At 43.9% G+C, this 21,456-nt stretch overlaps 1 protein-coding gene across 3 annotated transcripts in view; it reads right to left on the reverse strand.

Moving 5' to 3' along the window:
- Nucleotides 1-5,208: 5,208 nt before the first annotated feature.
- The window catches only part of TMEM40 (transmembrane protein 40), a 33,252-nt gene continuing 17,004 nt past the window's right edge, over nt 5,209-21,456 (reverse strand). The window contains exons 3-11 of one of the 3 annotated variants that reach the window (XM_041763088.1): nt 21,227-21,358; nt 15,144-15,197; nt 12,610-12,645; nt 12,484-12,516; nt 12,057-12,104; nt 7,442-7,513; nt 7,286-7,360; nt 6,691-6,753; nt 5,210-5,927 (exon numbers count right to left, since the gene is read on the reverse strand). In XM_041763088.1, the coding sequence (XP_041619022.1) occupies nt 5,908-5,927; nt 6,691-6,753; nt 7,286-7,360; nt 7,442-7,513; nt 12,057-12,104; nt 12,484-12,516; nt 12,610-12,645; nt 15,144-15,197; nt 21,227-21,358 (533 nt within the window). In that variant the 3' untranslated portion in view covers nt 5,210-5,907. Of the gene's footprint in view, nt 5,928-6,690; nt 6,754-7,285; nt 7,361-7,441; nt 7,514-12,056; nt 12,105-12,483; nt 12,517-12,609; nt 12,646-15,143; nt 15,198-21,226; nt 21,359-21,456 lie in introns of all 3 variants that reach the window. The other 2 variants (XM_041763087.1, XM_041763089.1) reach the window with 2 other exon arrangements.

Raw genomic sequence — 21,456 nt, forward strand, 5'->3', positions numbered from 1 at the left:
AATGTCCTCGAAGTTCATCCATGTGGTAGCACATGAGAGAATTTCCTTCCTTTTTAAGGCTGAATAATATTCCATTTATGGAAAGACCACATTTTGTTTATCCATTCATCCACTGATGGACACTTGGGTTCCCTCTAGCTTTTAGAATTGTGAATAATGTTGCTATGAACAAGGGTGTGCAAGTATCTCTTTGAATCTCTGCTTTCAATTCTTTGGGATAGGGACACCTGGGTGGCTGGGTGGTTGAGCATCTGCCTTCAGTTCAGGTCATGATCCTGGGGTCTTTGGATTGAGTCTTGCATCGGGCTCCTGTCAGAGAGCCTGCTTTTCCCTTTGCCTTTGTCTCTGCCTCTCTCTGTCTCTCATGAATAAATAAATAAAATATTTTTAAAAATTCTTTGGGGTAATATGCCCAAAAGTGGACTTACTGGAGCAAATAGTAATTGTACTTTTAATTTTTTAAAAGATTTTATTTATTTATTCATGAGAGACACAGAGAGAGGCAGAGACACAGGCAGAGGGAGAAGCAGGCTCCATGCGGAAAACCCGACACGGGACTCGATGCCGAGACTCCAGGATCATGCCCTGGGCTGAAGGCGGCGCCAAACCTCTGAACCACCCGGGCTGCCCTACTTTTAATTTTTAATTTTTAATTTTTTTTTAAATTTTTATTTTATTTTATTTTATTTATTTATGATAGGCACACAGTGAGAGAGAGAGAGAGAGGCAGAGACACAGGCAGAGGGAGAAGCAGGCTCCATGCACCGGGAGCCCGACGTGGGATTCGAAAAGTAGCCCTACTTTTAATTTTTTAAAGAGATTTTATTTATTTATGAGAGAGAGAGAAAGAGAGAGAGCACAAGCAGGGGGAGGGGAGGGGAAGGGAGAGAAGCAGACTCCCTACTAAGAAGGGAGCCCTGGGATCAGACCTGAGCAGACATCAGGTGCTTAACTCACTGAGCCATCTAAGCACCTCTTCTAACTTTTCAAGGAATCATTTTCCACAGCAGAATTTGAAAATAAAAAAAAGTTAGGGGATCCCTGGGTGGCTCAGCGGTTTAGCGCCTGCCTTTGGCCCAGGGCGCGATCCTGGAGTCCCGGAATCGAGTCCCACGTCGGGCTCCCGGGATGGAGCCTGCTTCTCCCTCCTCCTGTGTCTCTGCCTCTCTCTCTCTCTCATAAATAAATAAATAAATAAATAAATAAATAAATAAATAAATAAATAAATATTTTAAAAAAATAAAAATAAAACAAAGTTAGTTGCCAACAATAAAAAAAAAAAAAATCTGGCTTCTGTTGAGATCAGAGGTCTGACATCACTGGTCCTGAACCAGCCTCATTGAGCCCCCAGGAGAGACAGCAGCCCTGCCAGGCAGTGCCCCCTCCTCAGAGGTCTGGGATGTCGCTCTGTGGGGCCCTCTCCTGAGCTTCTTGGTTGTCATTACTCAAACCTCTTTCCTTTGTTCCTCACCCTAGGTGGTAGCTGCTTTGCTCTGTTAGGCACTGTGATACCTCAGTGGCCCCTTTTGTCTTTTCAATCCTCCTGTGCCTGTTAACATATCCCCTATATTAGCTCTCTCTCTTGAACCTGGGGTGGTCCCATTTTCCTGCTGGCTCTGGATACCACTCAGCTGTTGTTCCTGGCTGGCAGTGCGGGACAGCAGCTGACACCTTTGGCCAGGTTATCAGCTTTCCTGACCTCCTCTCCCAGGCTCCTTGTTTTTCTGCAACTGGCTGACTTGGCTTGCCTGACTTAAGAGAGCAGATGTATGCCCCTGCTCTAATCAAGTACCTTCCAATGAGATGCTCTTATTGAGGGACCCCTGGGAGGCTCAGGTGGTTAAGCATCTGCCTTTGGTTCAGGTGATGATCCCAGGGGTCCTGGGATCGAGCCCCGCCTCAGGCTCCCTGCTCAGTGAGGAGCCTGCTGCACACTCTGCTTGTGCTCTCTCTTTCTGACAAGTAAATTTTTTTAAAGATGCTTTTATTGAGCACCTACTATGTGCCAGAGACTGTGCATAAGACTTTATGTATCAACTATACTCAAATAATAAAAGCAGACACAAAAACAAACAAAAAGGATTATCTTCAAATATGAGAATATAAACCTGAAAAAAATCTCCATAACAGGGTTTTAATAAAATTAATTATTATAATATATGAGACATAAAACTAGGCATCTAATAAAAATATGTATGGATGATCCTTTAAAAATAAAGACCTTATGCAATTATCTCATGTACTCCTTGCTGCAACACTGTGAGGTGGGTACTGCTGTGATCCCTGCTGTACAGATGAGGATAGTGAGGCCAGGGCAGAGGAGAACTTGGCCAAAATCCCAGCCGGGCAGCAGCTGAGCCAGCCACAAGGACCCAGCATCTCACAAAATGAGGTTAACCACATCGTCCTCAATTCTGTAGGTTCATATTTCTATCACGAAAACTTTCATTCTCTTCATGTTTGATAAATACCGGATCTAGCTTCCTGTCTCTTCGTTTTCTCATCTCTAAAATGGAGATCATGACACATGCTACCTCACAGGGTTTCAATGAAGATGAAATGATATGATGTCTATCAAGAGCTTAGCTCCACAGCCAGCAGGTAAGAAGTATTGAACAGATGTTAGTCATTGATATTATTACCTAGATCTGGAGGGATTACTATGCAAAGCATGAAAAGCACAGTGGCTGGAAATGCTGCTTATGGAAAAATCCTTGTTATATAGTGGAAAAATCCTTATTCTATGTGCAAGAGAAAAGGGCCCAAATAAAAATAAATAACTCCTGCACTAAAGACTCACAGGAAACACACCCAAATATTAATTGTAGTTGATTTTAGGTGCTGGGATTTGGGGCAATTTTTTTTTCTGATGTAAATGTTAAAAAGGAAGCACTGTACTCTTCAAATTTATCTTCAGATGTAATACAATCCTACTACAATTCCCACTGGCTTCTTTGTGAAGTTGAGGAGCTGCTTCTTTTTTTTTTTATATAATATTTATTTGTTTATTCATGATAAACACACACAGAGAGAGAGAGAGAGAGAGAGAGAGAGAAAGGCAGAGGGAGAAGCAGGCTCCATGCCGGGAGCTCGACGTGGGACTCGATCCCGGGTCTCCAGGATCACACCCTGGGCCGAAGGCAGGCGCTGAACCGCTGCGCCACCCAGAGATCCCTGAGGAGCTGCTTCTAAAACTCGTGTGGAAATGCAAGGGACCCAGAACAACAAAACAGTCTTGAGGAAGGGGAGTAAAGGTGAACTTTGCCCTGGACATCCATGTCAAGGCTGGGCTCAGAGCCAGATGTTGAGACAGCACAGTTGTGAGTATCAAGAACATTCCCTGCTCAGAGGTCACTATTCTTCTGAAATGAAGTAAGCTTCACTGAGAGAGGTGCCTTAGAACCAGAGTAGAAAAAAGAGAATGCAAAAGTGCTTGTAAATTCTCCAGTTTCATGGTTTCTGAAAGATGATTTTTTCACCAGACCACGGTCATTTGAGGAAAAAGGACACGCAGTAAAATTTTCAGAAAGTTTCGTTTATTCATTTAAGAACTTTTCTTTCTAATGCTTGCTTTTTTGATGTAAAACTATTCTTTCTTTTATAAAATGATGCTGATGGTTGATGTCCTTTGTTGTTTTTATGGTCTTCAATTAACAAGGGAAAGAGTTGGCCACCCTCCTCTGACTTTTTTATATATTTACTTATTTACTTGAGAGAGAGCACGTAAAAAAAAAAAAGAGAGAGAGAGCACGTATGCAAGTGGGAGTGGGGGAAGAGCAGGGGAGAGGGAGAGAGAATCTCAAGCAGGCTTCACACCCAGTGTGGACCCTGAAATCATGACCTGAGCCAAAACCAAGAGTTGGCTGCTTATCTGACTGAGCCACTGAGGTGCCTTTATTTATTATAAATAAAATCAATTTTACTTATTTATTTTTAAAGATTTTATTTTTAAGTAATCTCTATATCCAACATGGGGCTCAAACTTAAAATCCCACGATCAAGACTGGCATGCTCCACCAACTGAGTCAGCCAGACACCCCCCTCCACTCATTTTTTAGAAAAATATTCTCTAATTCAGAAATCCCAAAGTCTGGAAACACTAGGGAAAACTGCAGCTGCCTCCTGACTGCTTTGCCTGGGGTGGAGGCCTAGACTAGCCAAGCTCTATAAGGCAGCTTAGCATAAGGAGAGCACATGCTTGGGTTCAAATGGCAGCTCTGCCACTTACTGTGGGAACTTGAGCAAGTTACTAAAGCTCTTTGAGTCTCTGTTTCTCCATCTGCAAAATGAAGATGATTGACACCTCTCAAGGTTGCTGTGAGAATTAAATCAGATAACATATGTGACTGTACTTGGACCATATTACACTTAAGAAAGTATCCTCCAGGGAGCAGCCCTGGTGGCACAGCAATGTAGTGCAGCCTGCAGCCCAGGGTGTGATCCTGGAGCCCCAAGATCGAGTCTAAGGTTGGGCTCTCCGCATGGAGCCTGTTTCTCCCTCTGCCTGTGTCTCTTCCTTTCTCTCTCTCTCTCTCTGTCTCTAATGAATAAATAAATAAAATCTTAAAAAAAAAAAAAGTATCCTCCAAGAGTCTGTGAGCTCAGCAAAGGCCCCACTTTTCTCTTCTGCAAATTGAAGAGTTCTCATTCCTTCAATCATTCTTTATATTTCCCCTCTGGTCTCTTCTGTATGTTCTCTACTGTGTCACTATTGCTCTTAATATGTGAGTCTGGAATTGAATACATGCTGTTGATGTGGACTAGCTGTATAAAGTAGGATCTAGGGGATCCCTGGGTGGCGCAGCAGTTTGGCGCCTGCCTTTGGCCCAGGGCGCAATCCTGAGGACCCAGGATCGAGTCCCATGTTGGGCTCCCGGTGCATGGAGCGTGCTTCTCCCTCTGCCTGTGTCTCTGCCTCTCTCTCTCTGTGACTATCATAAATAAATAAAAATTTAAAAAAAATAAAATAAAGTAGGATCTACTGTCACCTCCTTTAGATGCTATACCTCCATTGATGCAACTCAAGTTTGCAATGGGTTTCTGTATATGTATGCTCCTATTTCACCCCTTTGGTATTTGTTTGGCTTAGAGTACCGAATGGCCCCAGATCTTTTCAAGGAATGTTTGCAAAACCCTGTTTCTGAACCTGTACAATTTGAATCTTGGACCTAAAATGAGGGGTTATACTTTTATTCTTTTATACTTTACCCAATAGACAAGGTGCACTCCCTGCCTAGATGGGGTCAAAGGAGACTCCAAATGTGTTGTCATGCTCAAGAAACCTGAAGGAACATTTAGCTGACTCTTAGTCCAGGAAAGAAAACCTTTATTTGAATCTTGATGAAATCCAAGGCAGCAGGTCTGGGAGTAGGTGATGGGGCTAGAGAAGATGCCTTGATGCTGTGGCTTTCGTCTTCAACATCTCGCCTGTATCAGGTTCACCCTAGAGGCCTGGCATGATGACTCCCTGCCTCGAGGCAGTGGGCTTTGTTTCCTCGAATAACTCTGCAAGATTTAGAGCTCACCTGGATGGCCTGGGGATTTGAAAGGAATCAGGAGCCCACACGGATTACGGCTTGTGGGGCCCAGGGGTCTCGTACTGTCTCCCGACAGTAGTGACATCCTAGAATCCTCCTGCTGATCCAGGAAACCATGAAGGGCATAGGCCTGGCACCTTGCCTCTGCCTTCCATCCTGACAGCTGGAATGCACACCAGTGCTGCCCAAATGATACCTGGGTCCAGGCTGGTGCCAACGTTCAGACTACATGGAAGGAAAAGTGCTCTCTTTATTGCTCTAGACTGGCCAGCCTGCGTGTCTCCCAGGATGTGGCTCTGCCCTCGTGCACTCAGGAAATGCAGTGGTGGTCATGCTGGGGCCCAGCATGGCTGCCAGCCCCGCACTGGCCTCAGTCAGTCTTCCTGAACCCTGGAAAATAAAGCCCACAGGATCGCATGGGATTCTGAAGGCAGCCAGGCCTCCTTTCCACCATCATCCCCACATGCCCAAATAGTCCTCACAGCTGGGATCATGTGGTCACCCTAGAAGCCATGGGTCTCCATGACCCACAGCGACTGCAACTAATTTCCCCTTTATGAATTAAATGGGTTAGAGGAGACAGATGTCCCCAGCATGGAGCCACACAACCCCCTGGCCTCTCAGTTTTGAGATGCAACGGTAGGCACAGAGCTGCTGGTCAGAAACAAAGAGATCTCCTTTAGCACAGCCCAGCCACACTAGCTCTGTGACCCTCAGCAAGTCACTCCACCTCTCTGGGCCTCGGCTCCCTCATCAGTCAACTGCAACATGACTGAAGCACACCTAGTAGGCAAATAAAATTATGGCAAAAATAGCATTTGGGTTAGTTCTATGAGAGAATGAGGAACACCCAGATTCCCTTCACTTTTCCACTGTGTCCCACACTTAAGGACTTCTGCATCCATTCCTCCTCACATGGTTTGCATCACATACTTGTGTAGTGGGTATTATTACACACATGATCCAGTGGAGGAAATGGAGGCTAAAAGATGATCCTGGGCCCCAGCGCTGGTCAATCGGCAGGGGTAGACCTTGAACCCAGGCCCCTGACTCCAGGCCCTGTGCTGTTTCCCATAGGCTAATAAGCCTTGATTGCAACCGAAGACTTTGATAGGGAGGAAGAAGGTGAACATAGGAAGTAGGCAAACATTACCCATCAGCCTAAGCTTCTGAAAGAGGGGGATGAAGCCATGCAGGACACTGTGGATCCGGTACACTGCTCACAAACAAAGAGAAAGGAGCTTGAGCTTTTTGCCCCAGCAAGGGATCCAGGGCCACCCACCTACTCTACCTCCGCCCCGCCCCCCTTGCCACCCCTTACAAAGGCCTAACCCACACAAACAAGGATTAATGGTGGAATTTCAGGCAGCCAGGTTAAGCTTAGATAATAGTACTGGAGTTATTATTATTAAAAACAATGACCTCGAACAGCAATAACAGTGCCAGGAAACTCAGTGAATTCAGGACCCCACTCCATGAACTGCCTTGTTTTCCATTGCTAGCTAATTCTGTTTGTTTGCCGCTTTAAACTGTTTTTGTTGCATTTTTGTGGAGCTGCCCATTTTTTTCCACAGGGTTTTGCCAACGACCTCACAGTGACCTCGAAAGTGGTCAGGAAGAAAACATGAGCATAAGGAAAGCTTTAAAAAAATGTTTAGGTTGTGGCTTTCTGGCCCCCGGTGAGCATCAGTGGGAGTCCAGCCACTCCCCCTAAAAAGTCTGTGTGTGGGGGGTTGCGGGGAGCTTACCCAGCCCAAAGTAGATGCCCACAGTCTCCAGGGAGGCAAAGGTGAGGAGGCCGACCCCAAGGGACATGAACCAGTCTGCCAGGGCAGCAGGGGAGAGAACAGTCAGCCTGCAAGTCTGAACCCTCCTATCCCCCGACCTGTTCCCACGGCCCTTACCTGCATAATAGTGATAACACACCAGCAGGGTCCCAATGGCAAAGCAGAGCAGGACAAAATGGAAAAACTCATCTGTAAAGGCAGAGGTGGGGAATTACTATTTGCTTCTTTCTCTCTCTCTCTCTCTTTTTTTGTTACTAAAAGTATTCCTGCCTCTGCTCCAATGTGACTTTATTCAGACACACCGCTCCTGAGTGGCCCAACTAAGAAAGCACCCCAGCCCCATTCCTTTCCAGGCTTTATCTCATTTTATTATTTTTCTAACACTGACACAACTCAACTTGTTATATCTTTATTACTACACTTATTCTCAAAAAAAAAAAAAAAAGAAAAGAAAAGAAAAGAAAAGAAAAAATGTGAAACAGATTTATTCTCTGTTCCCCTCAGTAGGTTGGTGGGTAGGGATTTTGCTCAGAAACTAAAGCACTGCCAGGCATGCACGACTGCCCAGTATTTTGTTTGTCAAATGAATATTACATGCAATTGTAAAAAATGCAAATATGTCAAGCCTACAAGTTTTATAAGGCCCCATTTTCTCTCTCTAATCCCCCTCCTTAAAAGCAAGCAATGATTGTCAAAACCTTTCCAGGCATATATAGGCACATTTAAAAAACCAAAAGCAGGGAGGTATCACAAACCCAGATTTAAAGATATACTATAGGGCAGCCCTGGTGGCGCAGCGGTTTAGTGCCGCCTGCAGCCCAGGGCGTGATCCTGGAGATTCTGGATCAAGTCCCACGTCAGGCTCTCTGCATGGAGCCTGCTTCTCCCTCTGCCTGTGTCTCTGCCTCTCTCTCTGCGTCTCTATGAAAAAAAAAAAAAAAAGATATACTATAAAGCTATAGTAATCAAAACAGTATGGTACTGGCATAAAAATAGACACATAGGTCAATAGAACAGAATAGAGAATCCAGAAAGAAAGCCATGCTTTTATGGTCAATTAATCATCAACAAGGGGGATCCCTGGGTGGCGCAGCGGTTTGGCGCCTGCCTTTGGCCCAGGGCGTGATCCTGGAGACCCGGGATCGAATCCCACATCGGGCTCCCGGTGCATGGAGCCTGCTTCTCCCTCTGCCTGTGTCTCTGCTTCTCTCTCTCTCTGTGACTATCATTAAAAAAAAAAAAAAATCATCAACAAGGGAGGCAAGAATATTCAATGGAAAAAAGAGAGTCTCTTCAACAAATAGTATTGGGAAACCGGGACAGCAACATGCCAAACAATGAAACTGGACCACTTTCTTACAGTGTACACAAAAATAAATTCAAAATGGATGAAAGACCTATATGTGAGATAGGAAACCATAAAATTCCTTGCAGAAAACATAGACAGCAATTCCTTTGACATCAGCCATAGCAACTTCTTTCTAGATATGTCTCCTGAGGCAAGGGAAACAAAAGCAAAATTAAACAAATGGGATGACACCAAAATAAAAGCTTCTGCACAGTGAAGGAAACCATCAACAAAACATAAAGGCAACCTTTGGAATGGGAGGAGACATTTGCAAATGACATATCTGATAAGGGGTTAATATCCAAAGTATATAAAGAATTTATATAACTTTTATCTATTTATTTATTCGACAGAGAAATAGAGAGAGAGAGCTCAAGCAGAGGGAGCAGCAGAGGGAGAGAGAGAACCAGACCCCCCACTGAGCAGGGAGCCTGGTGGGGAGCTGGATCTCAGGACCCAGGGATCACAACTTGAGCTGAATGCAGATGCTTAAGCAACTGAGCCACTCAGGTGCCCCAGAATTTATATAACTTAACAACAACAATAATAATAACAATCCGAATAAAAATGGGCAGAAACATAAAGGGACATTTTTCCAAAGAAGACATACAGATGGCCAATAGATGCATGAAAAGATGCTCAACATCACTCATCATCAGGGAAACGCAAATGAAAAACAAAATGAGGTATCACCTCATTCCTGTCAGAATGACTAAAATAAAAAAGACAAGAAATAACAAGTGCTGGCAAGGATGTAGAGAAAAAGGAACCCTCATGTACTGTTGGTGGGAATGAAAAGTGTTGTAGCCATTGTGGCAAACCAACTATGGAGGTTCCTCAAAAAATTTAAAATGTATTACCATACAATCCAGTAATTCCACTACTGGGTGTTTACTCAAAGAAAAAGAAAACACTAATTTGAAAAGATATATGCACCCCTGTGTCTATTGTAGCATTGTTTATAACACTCAGATTATGGAAGCAACGCACATGTCCATTGATGAATGAATGGATAAAGAAAAAAGGGGTATGTATATATTATGGAATATTACCCAGCCATAAAAATAATGAGATCTTGCCATTTGCAACAACATGGATGGACTTAGAGGGTATAATGCTATGTGAACCAAGTCAGTCAGAGAAAGATAAATATCATATGACTTCACTCATACATGGAATTTAAGGAACAAAACAAACATACAAACAAAGAAAAAAAGGAGACAAATAAAAAACCTAGATTCTTAAATAGAACACACTGATAGTCACCAGAGGAGAGGTGTGGGGTGGGGGGTGAAACAGGTGAAAGGGATAAAGAGTAAGTTATGATGAGAAATGTGTGGGATTATTGAATCATTATATTGTACACCTGAAACTAATATAACACTATCTGTTAACTGTACTTGAATTTTTAAGAAAAGCAGGACCAGTTTGTTCAGCTGCAGCTCTATCATTTGCTTTCTTCCTCTCATGGATAGATCAGGGCCATTTTTCCATCTCAGAACATATGTAGATCCGCCCTGTTTTTTTTGATGGCTGCATAGTGTTCCATGGTATAAACTTAATTTATTTGTCCTACGGATGTCTGATTTTTTTGCTGTTACTGTTGCTGCACCAAATAACACTACACATGAATCTCTGTGCACATATCTCTGTGGGCCCAATGGCCAGAAGTGCCTTGGTGGGTTCTCATCGCTCACAGAAGTATGGTGAGGAGCTGAGGGCAGGTTCTGTGACTTGGGCAGGTGTTCAGGTGTGCTCTGTGACTAAGGCCCTCCTGCACTTTGCCAGGCGCTGGGCCAGTCACTGTGGAGAGAACAAAGGGCCCTTGACTCGGCCAGGGAGTTGTGATTACAGAAGGCTCTGCTGTCTGTGTCTGAAGGGCATTGAGCAAGGGTCAGGGTAGCATTAAAGACGCAGGGGTTGGGATCCCTGGGTGGCGCAGTGGTTTGGCGCCTGCCTTTGGCCCAGGGCGTGATCCTGGAGACCCGGAATTGAGTCCCATGTCGGGCTCCTGGTGCGTGGAGCCTGCTTCTCCCTCTGCCTATGTCTCTGCCTGCCTCTCTCTCTCTCTTTCTCTCTCTCTCTCTGTGACTATCATAAATAAATTAATTAATTAATTAAAAAAAAAAAAAGATGCAGGGGTTGGGGGCAGCCTGGGTGGCTCAGTGGTTTAGCACCACCTTCGGCCCGGGGTGTGATCCTGGGGACCCAGGATCGAGTCTCATGTCGGGCTCCCTGCGTGGAGCCTGCTTCTCCCTCTGCCTGTGTCTCTGCCTCTCTCTCTCCCTCTGTGTCTCTCATGAATAAATAAATAAATAAAATCTTAAAAAAAAAGATACAGGGGTTCTGGACTAAGATTTTGCGGTAGGAAGGAGAGCAGAAAAGGAAATCACCTTCTTACTTTGGAGTATAATGTCATGTCCTGTACTTTGGGAATCTCCATCTTATACCAATGTAGTGGTATTTGGTGCAACAACAGTAACAGCAAAAAATCAGACACATCTAGGTTCATCAGAGGGTGACTGGACAAATAAGTTTATACCATGGAACACTATGCAGCCATCAAAAAGAACAGGCCCAGGAAAGTTGTAAAACCCTAGTTCATGGAACCTTGAGTGGCTCAACAGTTTAGTGCCTGCCTTTCGCCCAGGGCGTGATCCTGGGGTCCTGGGATCGAGTCCCACATTGGGCTCCCTGCGAGGAGCGTGCTTCTCCCTCTGCCTGTGTCTCTGCCTCTCTCTCTATGTCTGTCATAAATCAATAAATAAAATATTTAAAAAATAAAAAATCTGGTTCATTTAGCTGGACAGAGGCAGAGTCAGGGACTCACACCAAGGTCTCCCACTCCCTGAAAGTGAACCTTTGCAACAACCCCAGATGTTTCTAGGACAACTGCCATTTGTTTCATAAAACACCCTGGTCTCCTGTCCCTTTCCCGTCCTCCCCCGTGAAGCCCTCATGGACTCCAGGCTTAAAGCAATGGAGCTCCTTCCAGTTCTCATGGCTCCTTCCCTAGAGTCCAGGCTAATCTAACCTCAGGCTTCCTCACCCCACTTCCAACTCCCCATCATGGCCAGAGGGCTAGAGGGGAGCATTTATCATCCCTGTGACTGTATAGCAGAAGCGACACAGGACCAGGGTTCGAGGCCAGGTTATGCCAGTTGCTAGTTGAAAGGTCACACTCCATCCTTGGGCCTTCGTTTCAATATCTGCACAAAGTGAGCATTGTATCACCTTCCTGAGGTGATTCTAAGTGGAGGAGTTTGCAAGTAGGGCACACGACAGAAGTGGGCTATGATCATTGTTTTTCTAGGCCACCAGAGGACTTTCTCCCTGTAGAAATCTGACCAAAGAGAAGCAGTTTTGGGGAACTTATTTCCTTACCATCTTTCTTTATATTCAGTCTTCTCAACTCAGAGGCCTCTACTTCTCCTTAAGAACAAGAGAGAGACGAGTGTTGAAATTGATGAAGGAGGACAGGTGGGGTTTTCTCTTCCCTGCTTCCCTGAGACTGACTCTCCTGGGTTCTTCTTCCCAGGACAGAGGGCCCTCACCGCAGGACCAGTCAGAGCAAAGCTGTGAAGGTAGGGGTATCTGTCGTTGGGACCTCCACTCACTCCTCTCCTCGCCAGGCCCGAGTCTGCATTCTGTTTCCTTTCCTTGGAGATCTCTTTCCAGAATCAAGGTGATGCTCTGGCTGGTGCTGTCATTTCTGCTGTGACTGACCTGCCCTCTCAGGCTGTCTGACCCTGTCCTAACCCCCTGGAATCCAGGCCACCTCCCCCTCTCCTCTTGGAGTTTGTGTATTTACCACTTGCTGGGTCAGAGCCTTTTCTTCGGAGTCCTGGAAATTAGAAATCCAAAATTAGTGCCTTAACAGTGCCCAGACTGCCCATCATCAGCACTGACAACCCCCTTCCCCTAAGTGGACACTTACCTGATTCTCCAGAGGGCACCACTTCTCTAGGGGAACCTACATGGGAGGAAAATCAGTTATCATGTACATATCCCTTATCCTCTGGGTGGAGATAAGTTACACTGTGGGGAAGGTGGATCTCACTCAGAGACTTTACGTGTAACTGGGGTGACTGGAGTAAGGCAGCCACCACCCACCAGCCACTGTAGGAATGCTTGTCTAGTGTTTATAGGTCATTCAAATTCCCACGAGAAGCCAGAAATCCAGGTTTTTACAACAACATCTTGATTATAAGAAAGGCTGGCAACTCTTGTAGTCCATGGAATCAAGATGTCATTGTTTGTGAGACATGACATTATTTCACATATCACTATGTAAGGAAAAGCCACTGCCAATTTTAATTATAAGTTGCCAGTGATTTTAAGATGCATCCTGATTTCTGAGATGTCTAAATGTGAAAAAGTATGAGTTGATGAAATGTAACAACAATAATAATAATAACAATAAGATGACTCTATGAGACATAAAACACATCTGCACACATGTGGTCACCAGTTTGCAACCTGTGCCTGTTCTTGACTATGCAAGATACAGGTGATGACACCCAGGCACGTGGACTCAGCCCCACTAGGCTCTGAGTTGGTGCAGATGGGCTGCACACTGGGAACCCCAGCCCCATACCCTGAGTGTTGACCTTGTCTGGGCCGCTGAGGCTGATGTGAGCCTTATGTAGTTGTCCCAAGCTGCAGCTTCCCCATTAATCTCGTCTACAGTGGCCTACCCACCCCATTTATCCTGATTCTTGGTGACTATTCTAGTTCCTGGTGGCCTCTCTCCTGGCCTGTCCAATCCTTCCACTCAAGGGCAGGCAGGACCCCGTATAGCCACTACCAGCAGCAGTCACTATGCCTGCACACTTTCCATCCTTCAGGTCAGCCCCAGGACATAGTACCAGAAGGGGGCACTCAGCGCATGACAATAAGCATGCTGAACTGTTTTAGGGCTACTATGCAAATAGAAAACATTATCCGCAAGTTAGTTAAGGGTGGACGGTATGGAGGGTACATACCTACTAGAAAAAGATGAAATGAGACCAACTCCAAGAATGTAATTTACTAAGAAGCTCCAATGTCTTGTGGGGGGGAGGGAGTAATTCACAAATCTGTGGTGATATCTATGTTTTCTACAGTAAATATGAATTACTTTTATGATGAGAAAAACATATTTTTAAAGATTTTGTTTTTAAGTAATCTCTACACCCAATGTGGAGTTTGAACTCACCTTGAGATCAAGTCACATGCTCCATTGACTGAATGAGCCAGGCACTCAAGAAACATTTTTTAAAAATATTTATTTATTTATTTGAGAGTGGCATGGAGGGAGAGAGAATCTCAAGCAGGCTCCTCAATGACCATGGAACCTGATGCAGGGCTCGATCTTACGACCTTAAGAGCATGACCTGAGCCCTAATCAAGATTTGGATGCTTAACTGACTGAGTCACCCACGCACCCCCAAAAACATTTTTAAATATTTGTAAATGTAACAGTTTCTCTCTCTCATTTTACACCCAGTGAAATTATTCTTATACTACCTGAGTAATTAAAAACATTTTTCTAAACCAAGCAATACTTGTTTTTGTGAGAAAAAAAAAAAAAGGAAGGAAAGAAAATTAGAAAATCCAGTTAACCAAATAAAACAGTGTAACTATTACTCACAATGCTACCACCCAGAGGCAGCCATGGGTAACATCTTGATGCAGAAATTAAAATATTTCATTTACATTTCTTAGAAGGTGTATGTGTTTCTTGTTGGTTTTCTTGGGTTATTATCAGGTGTTAGGAGACTACATAGGTAGGGGCATAGAAATATTGGATTAAAGAAAATCAAGATTTTTTTTTAAGTAATCTCTACACCCAATATGGGGCTTAAAATCACAACCCCAAGATCACAAGTCATGTACTGTACTAACTGAGGCAGGCAGGCGCCCCATGGATTAAACAAAGTTAAATGGGTTTTCTTGTCTGCAATATGCAGTTTTTAGGCTTTTTGGCGAACTGGCTCATTCCTACAAATTGTTCTCATTTCATCAAAGTGCTACCAAGCCAAGTGCCATAATGTTTGTATCTCCTTGCTGTAATAATCATGATGCCTGGAGATCATTATTCCATAACATGAGTTTTTTAGAAATCGGATCCTCAATTTTCCTGTACCCCTGTAAACAGCCCACTATTCCAAGACACTGGGTACTAATCATGTTCCATTTTGCTGGCTGGAAGTTCAGGCGCAGAAAGATTGGGTGACTGACCTAAGTCACCTTACAAGTCAAGGTTATAGTTTGGAAGAGAATCTGGGACAGCCTCACCATGGTAGAAAATGCTTGCCCCCATCACCATCCACCAGTGTTCTAACCATTCATCTTGACATAACTCTGATATTTTTCTAGCATTTCTCAGCTATGAAACACCCTCATAAACTTGTTTCTGTCCAACAAAGCCCAAAGGCCTCATGTACTTTGTGTAATTCTTTTCTCCAAAGCCACTGGACAATGACTTACCTCCGTAGAGCTGAAGCTCATCCTTCAAGAGGTCTGGTTCCTCATGCTCAGTACCTGAGTGGAGATAACCCCCCTTTAGTTAGCTATCCCGTCACAGCACCCCAGGGCAGCTTCCATCTCCCACCTAGCCAAAGCCTTAAAAAGTAAGCACAGTCCTTGTTTGTGCTGGAGGTGAGCCGGGCAGTCTTCAAGAGGCAAGACAGCCTTATGAGTACTTTCTCTTTACTGTGTCTGACTCCCCCCACACACCCAAAGGTGACTGTGGTTGGTTTCCTGACAAAGAATTGAGGGTCTGAGTGGACCTGGGCCTCCTTCAAAGTCAAGAGTTGTCATTTATTGAGCACTTACTAGGTATCTATGTAGAACTAAGTTACTTATTTATTTATTTATTTATTTAAAAGATTTTTTTAAAATTTATTTATTTATTCATGAGAGACAGAGAGAGAGTGGCAGAGACACAGGAGGAGGGAGAAGCAGGCTCCATGCAGTGTGCCCAATGTGGGACTCCAACACAGGACCGCAGGATCACGGCCTGAGCTGAAGGCAGACGCTCAACCACTGAGCCACGTAGGCGTCCCTATTTTAAAGATTTATTTATTAGAGAGAGAGAGCATGCACAGATGGAGAGGGTAAAGGAGAGGGAGAAGCAGACTCCCTGCTCAGCAGGGAGCCTGACATGGGGCTCCATCCCAGGACCTGGGAATCATGACCTGAGCCAAAGGGAGATGCCTAACTGACTGAGCCACCCACGCACTCCACGAACTATATTAAACTATATTTAATATTTCATTAGATCCTTATGGAAATCTTGTGCAGAAGTTATTAGTATCTCTCCCTCCCAATTTTATGGGTAAGGAAACTGAAGCTCACAAAATTAAATTATTCCCTGAAGGTCACGCAGCCAATAAGTAGCAATTCCAAAGCCCAGATAGATCTGTCACCAAAGTCTACAATCCTAATCACTTTTTTTAAAAAAAATTATTTATTTATTTGAGGGAAACCACAGGAGCATGAGCACATGCATGAGTAGTGGGAGGGGCAAAAGGAGATAATCTTTGAGCTGATTCCCCACTGAGCAAGGAGACTGACTAGGGGCTCGATCACATAATCCATGAGATGATGACCAGAGCTGACACCAAGAATCCGATGCTTAACTGACTGAGCCACCCAGGCTTTTATCTTCAGAAATAGAACCCAGAACTCAACTTCAGCTTCAAGGTCAGCATTTATTAAGCATGTCATGTGTGCTAGGTTCTGTCCTAGGCATTAATCCAGGCTCTTTCCCCCATGCTCTTTTCTTCCTAAAATGCATTTAGGCCAAAATTTACTTAAAATTTTTATTTTTGCCAAAATTTTCTCCAGGTTGTAAAAATAGAACATGCCCATTGTATAATATTTATAGTTAGGACAGATCAAAAAAGTGAAAATAAAAATCACCCATAATTTAACCATCCAGAAATAACCACTACTAACATTTTGCTATTTTTCCTTCCAGCCTTATTTATAACCACATATGTGTGAATTTTTACAGGGTATACATGAGATCAGACAATCATATGATTTGACATCTTTCTTTTTCACTTCAGAGATATGTGAATAACAGAGCTGTAGCCAAGAGAGGGTGTACTTTGCTGTTGTTGGACACTAGGCTGCTTGCTACTGATGCCTCACTGTAAACCATGCTGTTAGGGGCGCCTGGGTGGCTCAGTGGTTCAGTGTCTGTCTGTGGCTCCGGGTATGATCCTGGAGTCCTGGGATCAAGTTCTGCATTGGGTTCCTCACAGGGAGCTTGCTTCTCCCTCTGCCTATGTCTCTGCCTCTCTCTCTCTCTCTCTCTCTCTCTCTGTGTCTCATGAGTAAATAAAATATTAAAAAAAAAAAATAGGGGCAGCCCCGGTGGCGCAGCGGTTTAGCACCACCTGCAGCCTGGGGCGTGATCCTGGAGACCCGGGATCAAGTCCCATGTCAGGCTTCCTGTATGGAGCCTGCTTCTCTCCTGCCTGTGTCTCTGCGCCTCTCTCTCTCTCTCTGTGTGTCTCTATGAATAAATAAACAAAATCTTTAAAAAAATTTTTTAAATAAATAAATACATAAATAAAAAATAAACCATGCTGTGAGGAACATCCACACATAGGCATGCTCAATCCCACTGAGAAACTCAACAGTGAGCTGAGTGGGCAAAGGAGAAATGGTGAGGCCTATTGTCTACCAGGTTAGCTGTCCCTGGGGTGGGTGTCCAGCCCCCCTGAGTTGGCTGACATTTTCCAGTTAGTCCTGAGTGCTGATCCTCATCACTGCTCTCTGCAGGGAACAAATAGAAGCTATAGGAGAACCTGGGTCTGGAACAAGCCTGAAATACATTGGTTCTGGGGTTCTCAGAATTTAGCTTATGTGAGGAGTGTGACCTGGAGGAAAGAGAGCTCTTTGGGGGATGGGAGGCATAGGAGAGCTGCCACAAACTTTCTGTGTCATCTTGGATAAATCATTTCCACTGCTGCTTTCATGAAGTAAGACAAGATCATCCAAGGTATCATATTATAAGCACAAAGCTGTGTCATCTCAGTGTTCCCACAACATCATGCTGACTGTTTGCTCCCACCTGGAAGGCTCTTCCCATTTGTCTCTTTTATCTTGAAGCTTAAGAGGTAGAAAGGCTTTTCCAACTGCCCCGGGTCACACTCATCTTTGGCCTCCCTCATCTGGAGTTATATAGCATTAACTGTGCTTGATACTGTGGACATGAGGGCCAGTGGTGGTGGTGTCCATCTCTCCAACCATCTTGAGCTCCTGATGGACAAGCCCTGGGTCCTTACTGTCCTAAGAGTGCCTGGAGGAGGAGCCTGATCAAGACTTGAAGAATGACAGTCTTGTTTGCACTCTTGGACCGGTCAGCATTGCAAGAAATTCCTGGTTTCAGGTCCAGAGGACTCCCCTTTCCTTAGAATGATCAAGATGGCTCTGGCAATGCCTAGGTCCCTCAGTGTACTTGGGAAGCTCTTGCTCAGTTGTGGATAAATTTTAAATTTCCAGGAAGCCAGATTAACTGTGCTTTAAAATCTGTGCATATGTGATCTCGGCTAGATACAGAGAAAAAAGGAAATACATCAAGATTACAACAGCAGTGTTTATCTCAGGAGATAGAGGATTTTGGTTCGCTCCTGTTTTCTTCTTTTCTGTATTTTATAAGATTAATCAATGTTAAAAAAAAAAGGCTTTTTCATTGCATTTTGCAAAATATCAAACAATACAGAAAATGAAAGCAAAAATTGCTCCAAATTCTATCTGCCAGGGACAACTCCCATCAACATGCAAATGAACATTATTTTAGCTTTCTCTAGGACATATTCATAATACATAATTTTTTTTTAAGTAGGCTCTATGCCCAGTATGGACCCTAATGAGGCACTTGTACTCATGACCCTGAGATCAAGGACTGAGCTGAGATCAAAATTACTTTTTATGAAAGGTATTACAGAATTATAGGCTGTATAAAAAGAGGACAACTTTTGTATATACTCTCTAATTCAATTACTTAAAAAATTAAGCTTGGCATAAAGAGTCATAGTTGGTTGCTAATGCCCCCAGTATCCATCCCAAAGCCTGGCACATAGTTGGTGCTCAATAAATATTTATTGAATAAATGTAAGGAAATACACTAATATATATATTTAGTGGTTATCTCTGGGTGACAGAGCAAAGGATGATTTTCTTCTTCTTTCTACTTCCTTATATGCTCCATATTTTCTACAGTATTCTTATGTGTAATCTTCCACAATCAAAAGTTTGTTTGTTTGTTTGTTTGTTTTTTAGGAAGTCTGTAAGCAGGGGAAGGGGCAAAGGGAGAGAGAGAGAGAGGATCTTCAAGCAGACCCTATGCCAAGCAAGGAGCCCATCTCGGGGCTCAATCTTATGACCCTGAGATCATGACCTGAGCCAAAACCAAGAGTCAGACACTCATCCAACTGAGCCACTGAGGTACCCCTCTCTTCCTTTTCTTAATAACATTTTCTTTTCTCTAACTTACTTTATTGTAAGAAAACGAGATACAGAATATATATCAATCACTGTTTATGTTTTCAGTAAAGCATCCAGTGAACAGTAGGCTTTAGTAGCTAAGGGTTGAAGGAGTCCAAAGTTACAGGCAGATTTCAACTGTGTGGGGAGTCAGGGTCCTTAGCCCTTGTGTTGTTCAGGGGTCAATTATACTTTTTATTTATTTTTTTTAAAGATTTTATTTATTTATTCATAAGATACCAGAGAGAGAGAGAGAGAGAGAGAGAGAGAGAGGCAGAGACAGAAACAGGCTCCATAGAGGGAGCCCGACATGGGACTTGACCCCAGGTCTCTGGGATCACGCTCTGGGCTGAAGGCAATGCCAAACCACTGAGCTACCTGGGCTGCCCTCAATTGTACTTTTTAATGAAGGCAGTGGCTTCCTTTCCAGTCCATGAGGAGGTTGGCTACAGATAAACCCACTGGGCCCACCAACCACTCTCTTTCCTCTGTCTAGAGAAAATGCATAGATTTTATGGTCTCGAGTCTCAGTCTCATGATTTGAATGTGAGGATGTGATGCCAGGGCTCTGCAAGCATTTTTTAGGATTTAGCCTGAGAATTCTTTCTTCATATAAAACCTTAGGCCCAAGCCCACTCTGTAAAGCAGATCTTAGTGCAGGCATTCTGATGGAAGAGGAGACCAGAGCCCTTAGTCCTAGGAAGACCTCCAGGGACCCCGAATTGGTTACTGAGCCCTCTGACAGCAGGTCAATTAGCCTCCACATGCCAGAGTAGACCAGAGCCTACCCCTGAGTCCTAGGAAGACCTCCAGGGACCCCGAATTGGTTACTGAGCCCTCTGACAGCAGGTCAATTAGCCTCCACATGCCTCAATTTCCTCGCCTGTAAAATGGGAATAATAGCACCTTTCTCAGTGGGTCTCTATGAGAATTAACTGAGTTATTACATGTAAAGTGCTTGGAACAGTACCTGTTCAACAGTACCTGAACAGTACATAGTACATGTTCAGTAAATGCTAGCCATGATGTTGCTGCTGCTACTACCAATTCAGCCTCTCATTTTGAATTAAAAGAATAAAAATGAAAGGACATTCTTTCTCTTGGCGAACAATGTGGCAATTTGTAATCAAGACCCAATGGAAGATGTACATTCCTGAAGGACTCATGGGGGAATCGATGCTAAAGACACAATTTGTGTGAAAAATTCAAAAAGCAAAAGCCTTTGAGCAAGGATGCTTATGAGCATGGTAAACTGGTGGTAAGGTTGGTGGATAATCCTAACAGTTGTTTTTTAGAGCTTTTACTATGTGCTAAATGCTAAAAGTTTACATGTGTAAATGTAATCCTCACAATAATCCCATGAGGTAGTAACTTCTGTTACCATCCCCAATTTACAGAGGAGGACCCCAAGGCATATAGGGTTTAGCAATTTACCCAAGGACACATAGCTAGGGAGTAGCAAAGAAAGGGTTGAGACCAGGTAGGCTGCTTGAGCAGACAGGTGCATTGAGTTCAACACCAGAGTGCTCCTGATAAACCTGAATGTTACTTTATATGAGATGCAGCCACTCGAGGCTTTTTGGTAAGCATGAATCTTAGCTGCAGAGATATTACAGAATAACATGTCAGAATGCCCAGGATATGAGAGTAAAAAATTTTATTTTATTCATTTTTTTAAAAGATTTTATTTATTCATGAGAGACAGAGAGAGAGGGGCAGAGACACAGGCAGAGGGAGAAACAGGCTCCCTGTGGGGAGCCTGATGTGGGACTCGATCCTGGGACTCCAGGATCACACCCCGAGCCCAAGGCAGATGAGCCACCCAGACATCCAAAGAGGAAAAATTTTAAACAGAGGACAAAATTGTCCATATGGTCAGTTATAACTGTGTACAAATCATGTGTACTGATAGGTGGGATCTGGAAGGGGATACGGAAAAAGAGAATTAAAGTATCAAGGTGGGAGATTATGGGGCATTGTTTTTCCATGTAAATGCTTTTCTTGAATAATACTGTGAACATATATATATATATATACACATATATACATATATATAAATATTACTATACCTGAGGAAGAGGATGATGATGAGGAGGAGGAAGATGAGGAGGAGGAAGAGGTAGAAGACTTGTGTCTCTTAGGTTGTTCTTGGGAAAGGAGTCCAGCCTCCCTGTCTGGCTTATAGAAATCCGTCTCTTCATCTAGGAAGCACATATAGAAAACGATGAGTGTTCTTTCCCTTCCCACCCCAGTGACCACCAAGAGCTCCCCAGGCATCTACTTGGACTTGGAGGTCAGG

The sequence above is a fragment of the Vulpes lagopus genome, chromosome 7, assembly GCF_018345385.1.
Source record: "Vulpes lagopus strain Blue_001 chromosome 7, ASM1834538v1, whole genome shotgun sequence".
Lineage (NCBI taxonomy): Eukaryota > Metazoa > Chordata > Mammalia > Carnivora > Canidae > Vulpes > Vulpes lagopus.